Source organism: Bos indicus, chromosome 4, assembly GCF_029378745.1.
Source record: "Bos indicus isolate NIAB-ARS_2022 breed Sahiwal x Tharparkar chromosome 4, NIAB-ARS_B.indTharparkar_mat_pri_1.0, whole genome shotgun sequence".
Taxonomy (NCBI): Eukaryota; Metazoa; Chordata; class Mammalia; order Artiodactyla; family Bovidae; genus Bos; species Bos indicus.
The window spans coordinates 118,778,531-118,794,522 of record NC_091763.1 but is presented as its reverse complement, the minus strand read 5'-3'; the positions used below and the strand labels follow the sequence as shown (position 1 = coordinate 118,794,522).

The following is a 15,992-nucleotide window of genomic DNA, read 5'->3' as shown; positions in this document are numbered from 1 at the left end:
CTGGCTACCCAGGCACGAGGCGCTTTCCGGCGATGACACTCCTGACCCGGATGACTAAAGTCAGAGACCACAGGCCAGGAGCCCGGAGGGCGCACGCGGCAGCACACAGCCCATGCTCGGCCAGCTCGGGGCACGGGGGTGCGCGGGCGCAGGGCACTCACCGTCCAGCGTGGACCGCAGGGGCCCAATCCTCCCCATCCGCCGGAACCGCCACGCGTTCCTGGACGCCGGGACGTAGAGCTGGGTGACCTGCGGGGCGACAGCCTGCTCAGTGCGCGGCCCTGGCTTCAGACCCGCCCGCTCCCTCCCAGGAGACCTTCTCACACTCTCCCCGATGCGGGCCACGCTTTCACACTGTCACACTGCAGTTATTTTTCCTAAACACACTCCAGGGAAATCGCTACTTGCTCTAGTCAACAACATGTAATATCTGGACATAGTAAGTCACCACAAAATGACTGCTTTACAAAGAAACCAGATCACCTTAAAATCTAGCAATTTATTACCATTACCAAATATTCACGTTCTCATGACTAAAACAAGTTGTGTGAATGAGTAGCCAAATAAGGCTGTAAGTACTGACCCACTGTCTCTCAGGTCCCCTCATCCGACCCGTCAGAAAGGCCCACGACCCCAAGGCCCTCACCACTACAGGACCGGCCGCAGCTCTTCAGCCTGGGCGCCAGCCACAAGCTTAATGCAAAGATGCAGCGTGTGTGCGGACAGAGCCATGCTCCTGAGACGCTCCTGATGTGTCTCTTCTCTAACACTTCTGTAGTCGTGCTTCTTACATACCCAGTCACTCTCTGCCCCCAGCCCCGAGATTCTGAGATGAATCCAGTCATGTGTTTAAAAACACCCTGAGTCCTTTGGTAATGTTATTTTCATTATTTCAGAACAGGTTACACTACTGAATTTACTTTACATCTAGATCTTAGTAATATTCACATTTGTCTCTGTCCCTTTAGAAAGTCACAAATAACTTCCATCTCTTTTAAGTATTAATACCAAAAATATATTGATACAATAAAAGCAAAAGTTTTTCAATTTCCCCCAAAAAACCATTACACGTCAATACACTTTGTGGTTTAAAGCAAATTAGGATTAACAACAAATGCAGGATGCATGTGTCAGCCAGTAATATTGTTATGTGTTCTGTGATCTAAGAGTCAGCAACAAAAGTTTACTCCTAATTGTTAATTACATGATAAATAACCTTAAAAGATTTATTCTTCTCAGAAAAGATACAAACTGAAAAAATAAGTTTAATGAAAAATATGTAAAAGATCTTCCAGGAATACCTTATCTGCTTTAATATCCTCCTGCTCTGACAGCCAGTGATTGGGGGGGCAGAAGTTCCTCCGCGTGTCCCTGGACTTCAGCATCTTCACCAGGTTGGTGATGACCTGAGGGGGGAGCAGGACCAGGTGAGGCAGGCAGCCCGGGGACGCCCGCACAGCTTGGAGGCAGAAGCACGCATGGCTGCCCTCAGCGCCCGGGACGGGGGTCCTCCCTGAGGGGCTGCTCCCAACAGCAAACCCGCTCACGGAGGAGGGTCTCGCTCTGTGACCACAGGAGGAAGCTTCTGTACAAAGACAGAAAATGACGCAAACGTGCAAGGGCTGACTTTTAAAAGCTACGAGGGAGGCGGCAATTTTTCAAACACAACGTGGCAATGTATAAGCTCACCTGAGCGGCTTTCCTGAGGTTAAAGCACGCTAACTCTCCTGAAAAGCGCTCTACCTGAGGTGCGGGGGAGGGGGGCAGCATCCTACACGCGCCTTCTGCACCTTCCAGAGGTGCTTCCAGTGTCCCTGGACGGAAGCCTCTGCTGTTCGTCTGCACCCCCCGAATTCTACACAAGCCCAGCCGACCCTCCTTCAGAAAGCCTTCCCGCACGCTCTGGTTGCCCAACGCCACGCCACGCGCTATCCCAGCCCAGACCACACTGCTGCCCCCTCAGGGGACATCAGCCCCTCCATAAACAGAGCCCTGCCGTGAGCCCCCCGACACGGAATACGACCGCCTGCCTAGAAGCGCAGTCGGCACCCCCGACTGACAGTGCTAAACCCTGTGATGTGCGATTAAAGACCCTAACAGTACTGTCGGGCTTCAGAAGACACCATGTTACACACGGAACAGAAATGCGTGTGTAGTAAACAAAGATAAACCAACATAAAACAGGGAGACCAAAGGGTCTTCACAAGACCAAGGCCTTTGTAAGCAGGAGAGGATCCTGCAAGCACTCTGTACTTAGTGACTCTGACCGTGTTTTCTGATAGTCAGCCAAGCTTCTGTACACACTGCTTCCAATTCAGTAAAATACAATTTGAACTAAGCATTAGGAAATGTCATTCTGTGTCCAACCAAAGTGGGAGAGAAGGGGTCCCTGGTTGCTATCTCAGGCCTCCCCGACACAGACTCCAGCTGGATCATATAACCAGGAAAGAGAAAAAGTAACACCTGAGGAGCTCGGCCACCCGGTCAAAACGACACCAGTAAAAACCACTCAAGATCTAGAACACAGCTTTCACACTGGTGGGCATATGCTGCCAACTCTGCTGTGACGTCCACTGCACGGCATCTTAAAGCCTACTGTGATGCTACGGCATGTCCTTTTTGAATCAGCAAGAAACCAGCACAGGTAAGCAGTGAGAGCGTGTGACCCTCCACCCGCAGCGGCGGCGCCTGCTCGGGGGTTAGGCCACACACAGGCGGTGCTTGATGACGACTGAGCAAGCGCAGTGGAAGTGGCCTGCGAGTCCGGTTCCACCTGGCTAACTGCTGGTCACAGCAGGGCGTGGCCGATGACCTATCACACGGACTCCCGGGTGTCTCCCAGTTTTGCTCCCCAGGAGGAAGGATACCTCAGTGAGCTACATTCTGCGTGCTCTCTTGGCTCGGGACAAACTCGGCGGGGTTCACACGGAGCGCAGCAGCAGGCACTCTTCCAACAGTGGGGACAGAAGCAGGATCCCTGGGCACGATGAACAGCATCTCTCCTTTCATACACCCACACTGGTACTCTAAGTGAATTCAGGTGTAACAGCTACTGTGCTGAAATTTATCCACCACCCACAACTGCTGACAAAAGCCGCGCCTTCTGACAGTTAATGTGTTTATTTAAAGGCACCCGTTCGCCTGTGGCCCTCACCCATCGCCCCCACACCCCCTCCGAGTCCTGACACTTCTGCACAGCACAGCTGAGGAGATGGCGCTCTGCAGAGCAGTCATCTGCTCACGTCCACAGCTGCCTGACCCCAGGAGACACGCTGTCCTCCACCTCCTGGCGTTCAACACCGGCCAACCTCTCCTGCCGAGGACGTTCTGTTCCAGAGGTGGCAAACATGATCCAACTCTTCAGAAGTAATTAATGCCATAATTTACTTTAAATTACTGTGAAACCGAACATACACTTTCAATATAGGCATTCCCTTCCATACTCTGATATTCTACAGATGAAAAAGAAGTAACATAAAATGTCCTATCCTGGTATCACTGTATCCTCTTTCAAAAATAAAGGAAAGAAGGCTTGCCTGGACGCTCAGTGGTCAAGAATCCAATGGCCAGTGCAGGAGACCCGGGTTTGATCCCTCATACAGGAAGAACCCACATGCTACGGAGCAGCTAACTCTGGGAGCCACAGCCCCGGAGCCCGCATGCCCGAGAACCCGCGCTGCACAGGAGAAGCCGCCGCCACCAGAAGCGTGTCATGGCCACTGGAGAGCAGCCCCTGCTCCCAAGGCCCTGCAGCAATGAAGACTAGCACAGCCCGAAGGAAATACATACATAAAACCTTATAAAAACAAAAGGAAAGAGAAAGATGGGTGTGGGGGAGGGGAGGAAGGAGGCAAGGACAAGGCACAGGGTGAGCCGGGCCTGAGCGCCAGCAAGGAAGGGCTGGCAGCAGAAGCCACTGCGGAAAAGCGCCTCTGAAAGCGGACAGGAAACCAGACTTGAAGACGCAGGGAGAGCACGGCTCAGCCAGTGAAGCTGACTCGCAGACAAGCAGCAAACAGAACTCTTAGTGTGACTATCTTCAAATATTGCTTTATTCAAAGCGTATCTCAAATACAGGGTTTTAAAAAGTATAAATGTGCCCCAAATATCACACAAGATATACTTGTATCTAAAATGCACTTGCTGTGTATCTGAAATCCAAATTTAACTGGGTGACACATATTCTTATATGTTATATTTGGCAATATGAGCCATGACGAATTTCCAAAATATTTTAGAAATGTCATATCTCCTAAGAACATTTTTGTCCTTTATTTAAACTATTTTTTCTAACTTGTAGAGAAAAATACAAATTTTAAGAAACCATGAAAATTTAACTGGATCTAGAGGATCATTACCAAAATCAGATTCATTATAGTCTTCACAGACGAAAATAGAGACACTCTATACAGTCAGCAAAAACAAGACCTGGAGCTGGCTCTGGCTCAGATCATCAGCTCCTTATGGCAAAATTCAGACTTAAACTGAAAAAGTAGGGAAAACCACTAGATCATTCTGGTATGACCTAAATTCAATCCCCTATGATTATACAGAGGAGGTGACGAAGAGATTCAAGGTACTAGATCTGGTGGACAGAGTGCCTGAAGAACTATGAACGGAGGTTTGTACCACTGTACAGGAAGCAGTGACCAAAACCACCCCCAAGAAAAACAAACACAAGAAGGCAAACTGGTTGTCTGAGGAGGCCTTACAAAAACAGCTGAGAAAAGAGCAGTGAAAGGCAAAGGAGAAAGAGAAAGAAAAACCCATATGAATGCAGAGTTCCAAACAGCAAGGAGAGTTAAGAAAGCCGTCTTAAGTTAACAATGCAAAGAAATAGAGAAAAACAATAGAATGGTAAAGACTAGAGATCTCTTCAAGAAAATCAGAGATACCAAGGGAACATTTCATGCAAAGATGGGTACAATAAAGGACAGAAACAGTATGGACCTAACAGAAGCAGAAGATATTAAGAAGAAGTGGTAGGAATACACAGAAGAACTATACAAAAAAAGATCTTATTGACCTGGTAACCACGATGGTATGATCACTTACCTAGAGCCACACATCCTGGAGTGTGAAGTCAAGAGGGCCTTAGGAGCATCACTATGAACAAAGCTAGTGGAGGTGATGGAACTCAAGCTGAGCTATTTCAAATCCTAAAAGATGATGCTCTGAAAGTGCTGCACTCAATATGCCAGCAAATTTGGAAAACACTGCAGTGGCCACAGGACAGGAAAAGGTCAGTTTTCATTCCAATCCCAAAGAAAGGCAATGCCAAAGAATGCTCAAACTACCGCACAATTGCACTCATCTCACATGAGAACAAAGTGTTAGTCACTCAGTACTGTCTGACTCTTTGTGACCCCATGGACTGTAGCCTGCTAGGCTCTTCTGTCCATGGAACTCCCCAGGCAAGAATACTGGAGTGGGTTACCATTCCCTTCTCCAGGAGATCCTTCCAACCCAGGGACTGAATTCAGGTCTCCTGCATTGCAGGCAGATTCTTTACTGCTGAGCCACCAAGGAAACCCATATGCTAGCAAAGTAATGCTCAAAATCCTTCAAACTAGGCCTCAACAGTACATGAACCGAGAGCTTCCAGATGTACAAGCTGGATTTTAAAAAGGCAGAGGAACTAGAGATCAAATTGCCAACATCCGTTGGATCAGAGAAAGAGAATCCAGAAAAACATCTATGTCTGCTTCACTGAGTACGCTAAAGCCTCTGACTGTGTGGATCACAACTGTAGAATATTCTTAAGAGACGAGGATACCAGACCACCTGACCTGCCTTGTAAGAAACCTGTATGCAGGTCAAGAAGCAACGCTTAGAACTGAACATGGAACAATGGACTTGTTCAAAATTGGGAAAGGAGTACATTAAGGCTGTATATTGTTACCCTGCTTATTTAACTTATATGCAGAGCACATCATGTGAAATGCCGGGCTGGATGAAGCACAAGCTGGAATCAAGACTGCTGGGAAAAATAACAACTACAATAGGCAGATGATACCACTCTAATGACAAAAAGTGAAGAGGAACTAAAGAGCCCCTTGATGATGGAGAAAGGAGAGAGGAAAAGCTGGCTTAAAACTCAACATTCAAAAACAAAGATCATGGCATCTGGTCCCATCACTTCATGGCAAATAGATGGGGGACAAAGTGGAAACAGTGGTACATTTTATTTTCCTGGGCTCCAAAACCACTGTGGATGGTGACTGCAGCCATGAAATTAAAAGATGCTTGCTCCTTGGAAGAAAAACTATGACAAACCTAGACAGCATATTAAAAAGCAGAGACATTACTTTGCCAACAAAGCCATGCAGTCAAAGCTATGGTTTTTCTAGTAGTCATGCATGGATGTGAGAGCTGGACCATAAAGAAGGCTGAGGGCTGAAGAACTAATGCTTTTGAACTGTGGTGTTGGAGAAGACTCTTGAGAGTCCCTTGGACTGCAAGGAGACCCAACCAGTACACCCTAAAAGAAACCAACCCTGAATATTCATTGGAAGGACTGACGCTAAAGCTGAAGCTCCAATACTTTGGCCACCTGATGCGAACAGCCAACTCACCGGAAAAGACCCTGCCTGATGCTGGTAAAGATTGAGGGCAAGAGAAGGGGGCAACAGAGGATGAGACGGTTGGATGGCATCACCGACTCAATGGACATGAGTTCGAGCAGGCTCTGGGAGACGGTGATGGACAGGGAAGCCTGCCGTGATGCAGTCCATGGGTCACAAAGAGTCAGACAAAACTCAAATTCTGTGATTTCAAAACACCTTTAAACACATTCCCTTTCTGTACATTCATTTTTAGTACCACCAGCTGCTAGAAATATTTAGTGCTGAAAAACCAAAGCTCACAGAAGTAACCATTAAAAAACCACATGAAGTGACGCGAGATGTCAAAGGCAATGAAAACTGGAGTAACAAGTTTAAACTGGATCAACAGACACCCAGTGTTGAGATCAAAAAGACAGTTTTCCTCTCAGTAAATTTTATCAAATTTCCCGGCGCAGATATGCCTGCTACAGAAGACAGTACGGACACAGAAAGACTGGCAGGTTTAGACGTGAACAGGCCTCCAGTCACGGGGTGCAAGTCCGCACACTGAGACAGGAGCCACCACGCCTGCCCCGCGGGACTGACTGCGCCCGGGCCTGCAGCCTCCGCTGACAAGCACCCGCAAAGGGCACCAGCAGCAGCAGCGCTAACTCCAGGCAGCAGCTGTCAACCGGCCCTGAGGAGACCCTGAGACAGTGAGACCCGAGAACCAGTGAGTAAGAAACATGAACAGAGGCAGCCAACAAGTGAACACCAGGGTGACTGAGATGCGCCAGCGCAACACACAGCTTTAGGAGACTGTCACAGTATAAATGCGCCCTTTCACATTTATGCATGCGTTTCACTCGGCTCCCGTATCATGCTCTTCCATGCTGGAGCTAAACCTTAGATAAATACTTGAGAACTAACAAGATTGTTTAAGCAAATATTCAGAAATGCACTAAACTGTTACGTCTGACTGATTATATGCCACTACAGTGAAAAACAAAGGAATTCCCTGGTGGTCTGGTGGCCAGGACTCCGGGCTGTCACTGCTGAGGGCCCTGGGGTCACTCTCTTGTTAGGGAGCTGGGGTCCAGGCAGCCACACAGCTGGAAACCAAGCAGTGACACCCACGAGCAGGTGTCCCTTAAACCCAATGTTCAAAGACCAAGCAGACAACTGGTTAGAAACACACAGATGTCTCATGAAAGTCACACCTGACAACTGTCCCAGCTCAAGGTTTTAAATTAACATGCACTGTTTCACAAGATTACTGTATGTTTTAAAGTCCACTGGCTATCAAGATGGCAAGAAAATCTTGACCTTAGGGAAATAGTCTTAAGCAATACACATTTTACATCATAAAATAAATTTACACACATAAATAATATATCTGATGAGGACTTAAAGCTATGAACACTCAACTATGACATTTCTAAGAGGAGATCACTGATATTTAGCTTTATTAGTGCAACCAAAGAAAAGCATATATACTCCACAATTGGAAAGGCGCCTGTAATAATCTTCTGATCTTAAATGCAGTGGGCAAAATCAAACATCTTAGGTAATTACCTTAAAACTTTAAAACAAAGCATAGGACAAGGCACATGATTTACGGGTATCTAACTGGGTAAATGTGTGATGTGATCAATATATAATAAAGAGTTTTTTAGATTTTGATTTCCTAGTGAAGAATATGTAAAAACAAAATACAAGAAAAACCAGTGAAGTACCAGCTCTAAGATTATTCTCTTACAGAAGGCCAGAATGGTTTTCCCCATGTGACCGTCAGCTCAGAATGACTTCAGCGGTTGTGTGTCTATCCTGCGTGCTCTCAGCTCTCCTGCCGAGTCTCTTTCCTTATGTAGTGATGCTCGAAGAACAGGGACTGCCCGATTTCATTTATGGCTCCCCAGCACAGCGCAGAGCCAGGGTTCTGGGGATAAACACTGTGTGTGTTTAAAATAATTGACAGTAATGACACCCCAGCCCATAAAAGTCATTAAGTATCTGATACGGATTCCTGTTGTCGATGGCTAACCTAGTCTTATAGAGCCTTTAGTTATTAGTATTCTCCAGCATGTTTAAAATACTACAAAATTACTTCTTAAGGTATCCACTTTATTGAGTAGGCAAAACCAAAGCCAAAAAAAACTTTCAAAGACAAAGACATGGCAGGCAGCTCGGCCACTTTAGAGGAAGCCTGGATCTGCCTCACTGGTCACACTGACAGTCAATGATAGCACGGTTCAATCACAGCTAGGGCACTGCTGTGGTTTTCTGTTTTCACTTTTTAAACAGTCTTTTTGACACTGAAAAATCCAAATCAACCACCAGGCAGGAGAAAGCCCCTCCTCTCCGAGTCCCTCTGCGCACAGATGAGCGCAGTAAGCAGGCAGGTTCCCGCACAACTTCCCCCCTCGGGGTAACTCCAGGGCAGCCTGGCAGCTGCTCACAAAAGCACATCAAACAGGAGTTCCTGTCTCCTGCCAGGGCTAACGCAGTCACAGCTGTAAATTACATGCGGAGAGAAGCTGATAAATTTGATAAACGTACAAACTGTTTTAGCAGTGTCAGTGTGGGGCTCAGAACGGACCTCGGTTCCTACAGTGACAAAGAAGGATGCCTCCATCCACTCAGAGGTCTGCTCCGTGACCAGCCCCAGAGCCCCTCTAGGAGACCAGTCTGGGAGGACCATCGGGAGCTAAAAATGAAAATGGCTGGCGGCTGCAGGAGCCAGGTCTCCTCACGCGCAGCTCTGTCAAAATCAGCAGAATGCAGGCAGTTACTGCAAAACGCTACTGCTTTCTTTGGTGGATTCGATTCCTTGAATTCTTCACCTCAAATGTGACACTGAAACATACAGAAATGCTAAACTTTCGTCGTCACACTTCCCAGGGGCGGTGGAGAGGAGCAGCACAGTCCACACGCTGGCTACGCCACCCCGGGCTGAGTGTCCCCATCTGTAAAACGAGGGCGCCTGCCGCACCCTCCTCACAGAACTACCGCTCGCGTGGACTGGTCCCTGTGAAGTCCTCAGAACACCATCTGAGACAGCAACCACTGAGAGTTAAATTCTACTTCATATTAAAGACAATTTTTTCTGAAAAGAAAATAACTAATATCAGCTGACTCTGTTCAGAGACCGTGCCTTGATTTTTTTCTTTTTTTTTTTTTGGTGGGGGGTGGGCTTAGCTCAACAGCAGGCAGAACGATAACAACAAAATCTTCACAAAGAGGAGGAATCTTATTCAAAAACTTGTCTTCAAACAAGTCTGCTCTAAATTCAGATCTTCATAACTCAATTTGAAACCTAAAGACAATCCTGTTTCAGAAAAGGTGAATGCTCACGCTAATTTTTAAAACAAACAAAACCCCTGCAATCCTTAATAAACTAGTAGTGAATCATTTTGAGGCCTAAATACAAATTCACTACAGAATTTTCACTTAATGCTTATGCAAAATAAAGCAGGACTGGGGAAAAACATCTTAATACAGCATGATTAAATTCAGAAGGTTCTGGGTGCTAAAGATAAGGCCCGGTATTTGAAAATTACAAGACTGTGAACAGGTGCTATAAAATAATGAAAGTATCTGATACTGTACACGAAACCTGATAACATGCATAGTGGAAAGTTTTACTAACAAACATCCCAGAGTTTAATTAGATTGTTAAAAGAAAAACATATGCTACCATTAACAGCCACGTCCAGGAAAAGCTTACACAAGAATTACAAGTTTAAATGGGTGACATAGCTTATTTTAACTTAGAAAAGATGCAAAAGTGTTAGTCTTTAAGCAAGGACATATTAAGGGCTCAACATGTGACCTTAAGAGTTTACTTAGGAATACAGAGACAGGTAATTAAAATAAATTGTGCAAATATATATTACATCAATCCGCACATATTATAAATTCAATGATGCATTAGTACTGTATTCAGTGCAATCAAAACATTATCAGTTACTCTCACTGCTACTAATGCTGGTGCTCAGAAGTGAAATGTGTTGTAAAACCAGGCAGAACGGGCCGCACAGAGCCCATCGTGGGCTCGCAGGATGAATAAGCAGCCCTTAATTAGCCCATCAGGTTAAGTGCAAGCATTAATGGGCCTTTCCTAAAGTCTAGCTTGACATCTTTCTCCAAACATGGCCAAGAAGAAAGTTCCATTAGCAATATTAATACAAGCTTAGTTGATCATTTTCATTCAATTAACTTCTTTCAATTAAATAGATAGCTTGACAAAGCAGTGATAAAAGACCCAAAGGGACAGCTGACGACTCCAGCTGAGCACAGTGTGCAGAGGTCGCCGGCGCTAAGCGGGCTGTAAATCTAGCGCTCAATTTGGGAAATGCATTTCTTCTGCTCTTGCTCCTTTAATGAGCGATTTTAGCTGACGGGTGTGTTTGCTGCAGAAATTTCACGGGAAGTCAAGCACCCTTTTCTTTTCTTTTTTCCACCCCAGTAGTTGTATTCTCTCAGTGGTGGTGGTTTCCTGCCAACATTTCAGCCACAGTAACTCATAACTTCTCTTTCTGCACAGTTAAAAATGAAGGTATTTTAAAATAATTTATATTCAACTTGCAGTAAGTTAATGATCTTATTCCACCTTTGTTAATCAATTTCTTAAGATTAAATAAATAAAACTCATAAGAGATCTTTTACTGAAAAATAAAAAAAATTTTAATTATACATCACCTTGTCACTGAAAGTACTTGGGGCAAGTTATAACAGATATATTTAAGAATGTCAAAACAAGGCTTTAAAAGGAGGCAAACATAAAATGAAAAAGACTTTTCTTACAAGTTTTGCAAATTATCAAGCCGGAAACAAACCCGTATCTCTAGTCTTCTAAAATGAGTCATCCAAAAAAAAACCTGTACGTTATTTGACCTCAGTAAACAAAATATTCATACACTCATCACCTTAAATAACTGAATCCATCGTTTCTGCTCCATCTGTATACACTGCTGCATTTCAGAACTGGTAGTTACTCCAATACTTTGAAAGGCGGTGATATATTCTTCTCGAACTTCTGGCTTTGTTTCTGGATATGCCAGTTTGATGATCCCTAAGCACGCGTCGCGAAGGCATCGAGACAACACTACCAGTTCTTCTAAAGTAAAAGGCATCATTGACGATTGTCTTTGACCTACAACTGAAAAACATAATCCAATTTTCTATTATATTTGGGCTCCCCCTCCCATTTCTTACACACTCAAAGACTTAAAAGGCTTAAAACTCTTCTATCATCTACGAAAATTTGTTGCATGAGGTCATCAACAAATGGATTGCTCAGAATTCTCACCTTCTATGGGGTCTCCGAAGAACTCGTTATCATGTATGGAAATCAGTGAGTGACTGAACAAGGAGCTAAACAGGTAGAAGAGTGGGATGATTCTACTAGAATCTTCAAAAGACATAGGCGAGCCCCTTGATATCACCTGAAGCAATGGTACCATAGACCTTGAAATTGGGAGAAAGGAGAGAAAAACACAATGGCTGAGTTTGGGAACAAATTAAGACATGACATCAGACAAATGTAAGCAGGGAAAATAACATTTACATTAGCAATTCAAAGACCTAGAGGGCAGGCAAAGTCACTCGAACAACACAGGTTAATAAATAACGTACATTAAAGAACAGGACACCAAGCCACCGGTCTTTATTAACATCCCTGCTGCGATTCTCCACCAGATAAAGCTGGTTGTTTATCTGAGGCCCCAAGGGTCCCTGAAGGGCAGTCAGGGTCTGCGGCAGCACTCCTCAGGACACACACTCTGCTTCTTACGCTGAACCCCATCCCCGTCCCCGTCCCCTCTACAAAGGCAGACAGTTCTGGTCTCAGGAAAGGTTTGTCCAGGGGCGTAAACTGAGGAACACTGGAGGCAGTTCACTACTGAGCCCAGAGACGCAGCAGCAGATCATCACGGCTTCAGTCCTGGGCCGCGCCTCCACTCACCAGACCCACAGCTGCGCTCCCTGGTAGGAGACCCGCGGGCCTGGGGCAGTTCTAGGTGGGCTGGCCCCCTTCCCTCCCAAGAGCTGGGGCCCACAGCCTACACCCCCACCGAACACGGGCTCACACAGCTTCCCCAGTTTCCAGCGCACACCCATCCAGTCCCGGGCCGGCAGCCCGCAGGCCAGCCGGCTCTCACCTGCCCCATCCCTCCTCCTCTCGGTCCTCAGTCCCAGGCAGCCACTCCCGTCTAGGAGGCAAGGCGCGCGCTCCAGGGGCTGGCCCTCCAGCGCTGCCACCGTCCCCCGGGAGGCAGGGCTGGAGCTGAGGCCGCCAAGGCGCCGCTCTCGCTGTGGGCGAGGGGGAGCCACCTGGTGCCAGGTGTCCAGCAGCCCCGCTCAGGGGTCAGCAGGCCAGCTCCAGCGCTCACACAGGGGCCCAGCTGGGCGGAAACACAGCCCAGACACGCAGCAGCACTCAGCACAGAGCACCCCGCCGAGGGAAGCCACCCACCCCCAATAAAAGTGCAGCGAGAGCACACACACAGAGAACAAGCACGACCGCCCTGTCACCTCCCTCATCACCCACAGGGGACAAGAGCAAAAGGCTGTGCGCCCAGAGCAAGGCCAAGCCCTGAGACACAGGAGCCCCCGCCACTCACTGCCAAGTAACCCCATCAAGCCCAGTCCTGTGCCATCTGCACAGTAGAAGAAAAAAGGCGCAACGCCATTTGCTTTGCTGAGTGAGTAAAGCTAACGGTTTGTATCTTTCAGCTCCCTCGTCACTCACTGCAGAAGCACAAAAACTGGAAATGCTGCCAAACAACACTGAGGAGAACACGGGACAAGCCGGGCTGACCAGCTGCCGTGTGGAGGGAGTGTTTCCTGAATCTAGGTGCACGATTGAACTGCTTAGCTGTGGCCCTGTTGACAACACTCGCACTTGAAATCCTCATCGCCCGCCATGCACGTATGTGCCAGGATGCACAAAACTCTTAAACTGCTTCCCAAAAGCGAGATGGGGGCAAGCACTCAACGTTAGCTCACTTGTTCTCTTTAACCCCCATGAAGTCAGTTACAGAACAACAGAAAAGTGACTGGCAACAAGGGTCAGTTATGTGCCTGTGGTCTTAACCAACCAGGATGGACACGAATAATGTCTCTCGACTCTCTGCTGATGATTCTTTCTGCCATTAACACCAACTGAAATATTTCTCTGAAAACAGACCCATCTCAAAGACTTGTTGCTCAGTCGTGTCCAACTCTTTTTGACCCCATTGACTGCAGCACACCAGGCTTCGCTGTCCTTCACTATCTCCTGGAGCTTGGCAAACTCATGTCCATTGAGTTGGGGATGCCATCCAATCATCTCATCCTCTGTCATCCCCTTCTGCTCCTGCCCTCAAATGTTCCCAGTATCAGGGTCTATTACAATGAGTTGGCTCTTCGCATCAGGTGGCCAAAGAATTGGAGCTTCAGCTTTAGCATCAGTTTCTCCAATGAATATTCAAGATTGACTTCTAGGATTGACTGGTTTGAACTCTTCGTGCAAATAAAAAGTCCATAATTTACTACAATGAAAGGAAAAGATACTGACTTGTGACTGGGAGAGCTGGCTGGACCAGTAGCATCAACGAGACGTCAAACAAGCCCTCCCTTCTGCATGCCCCCTCAGAACAAGGGTCTTCAGAGCGGAAGCTCTTATGGCAACTGCACTCGCCCCTGAACTGGCGGAGCTTCTCGTCTTCTCCAGAAGCTCTCAGAGAATGCACTCCTGTCTACTGTAGCACCACCAGCCATTGCAGTCAATGTGAAAAGACACAGGCAGGGTGAGAACAGTCCCCGCTGAGTTAAAGACAAGGATGAAGCAGGCCAGCCTCGCCGCACAGGCCCGTGACAGGCTAGGTTCTGGCCCCCTCAGCTGCACCTGCACCCCAATCACCGAGGAGCCGGTGCGCCCCGAGACCAAGGGCGGTGGGGGCCGGAGTCCACACCCCGACACGCGCCCCATTAGCCTCGTGCGTGCCAAAGCTCAGGAGTCCCAGCTGGGTAAGCCCTGCTGCCAAACTACTTTCAAAATACCCTTCGTGCTGTTTTCAGGGGAGTCGGGCACTTCACCTGCATTTATTGTGATATAAACGTGATGAGCCACACAGCAGGAAGGTGTTAGCACACACTGTGAGTTCCCTGTGGGACCTGAGTAAACTATACGCGCAAAAGACACATGTCCTCAAATGGGCTAAGAAGTGATGAGTTTTTAAAAATGTGTGTCATTTCACTGACTTATAACGCTAATAACTTAATACGATCACCACCGCCGTGACAGAACACGTGCACACGCTGTGCTCCCTCCCCCGCGGGACACCAAGGCCAGGAACAAACAGGCCGTCAGCAGGCGGGGCCGGGATGGGACCCTGTTGCTAAGCTAAGACACCTGCAGGGCGACAATAACCTCCTGCCCCAGTGACCCCCGGGCTCTCCTGCCTAAACAAACCTGTTGCTCACCAACGCCAAGGTGGGCACAGCACCAGAGGCTGAAATACACTCACACAAAGAAACCAGAAACCTCGGGCTTTACTTTGAAAATGAAAGGATACAGAAGATACGCTCTGGACCGGAAGCCACTTCTCCCACGTCTCTACTGCTGCTGCCGTGAGGTACAGGACCTCGCCGCTCTGAGTTCCATCAGCTGCAGCGCAGGCACTCAGAACCCCCTCACTCACAAACATGTGTTAAAATCACACGAAAGCACCTCAGCCTGTACTACGAGCGCCTGCCAGTCCCTCTCTGAGGCTTCCTGGCACAGGGCTGGTGGGGGCCCACCCACAGGCGCTCTTCCACCCTCCACCCCGACGAGCTCCAACCCAGAGAGCATGGCGCGGGCGGCGGCCGCAGAGCAGGGGAGGAGGGCAGTGGGTGGTACCGAACGCAGCGCCGGGCGCCCAGACTCCAATGCGGCTTCCTGTCTCGGGTCCCTCCTGCCAGAGGCTGTCCTGCGGGGAGGCGGGCTGGCGGCTGCAGGTGGGACCTCCGGCGGTGACCACCGCAGGCAAGTGCGTGTGGGAAGCCGAGTCTCCGAGAACTGAGCTCACATTCTCACACTACCGCACAGAGGACGGAGCCCTCACAGAGAAACTCAGCATGGCAACGGCCTCCACCTGCTTACCATGCAGGGTTTCTGAGTATCGAATGAATTCTTGATATATTACACACAGTCAATAAATATGTACTTTAAAGATTCTAGCCTGCAAGTTACACAAGACTTCATATAAAAAATCAAATTATTTCAACAAAGAGGTTTAGAAACCAATTTTTACAATATCTTGTATGTTTTAATGTTTGTAATGGTGGTAGACTTGCTTCAAGTCTGTATCTTCACTATCAAAAGCACAGAAAAGACACGGAGCAAAGAAATGTCAAGTTTCTGGTTTCCACAACATGACTAGGAGTGTGTGTGTGTGTGGCCACACCGTGCAGCGTCAGGGC

General features: G+C 47.7%; 1 protein-coding gene across 2 annotated transcripts in view; it reads right to left on the bottom strand.

The window, feature by feature from the left end:
* UBE3C (ubiquitin protein ligase E3C) overlaps positions 1-15,992 on the bottom strand; it is a 115,269-nt gene that overhangs the window by 45,526 nt on the left and 53,751 nt on the right. For both annotated transcript variants that reach the window (XM_070788501.1, XM_070788500.1), the window contains exons 12-15: positions 11,857-12,014; positions 11,474-11,706; positions 1,302-1,406; positions 162-249 (exon numbers count right to left, since the gene is read on the bottom strand). In XM_070788501.1, the coding sequence (XP_070644602.1) occupies positions 162-249; positions 1,302-1,406; positions 11,474-11,706; positions 11,857-12,014 (584 nt within the window). The remainder of the gene's footprint in view (positions 1-161; positions 250-1,301; positions 1,407-11,473; positions 11,707-11,856; positions 12,015-15,992) is intronic.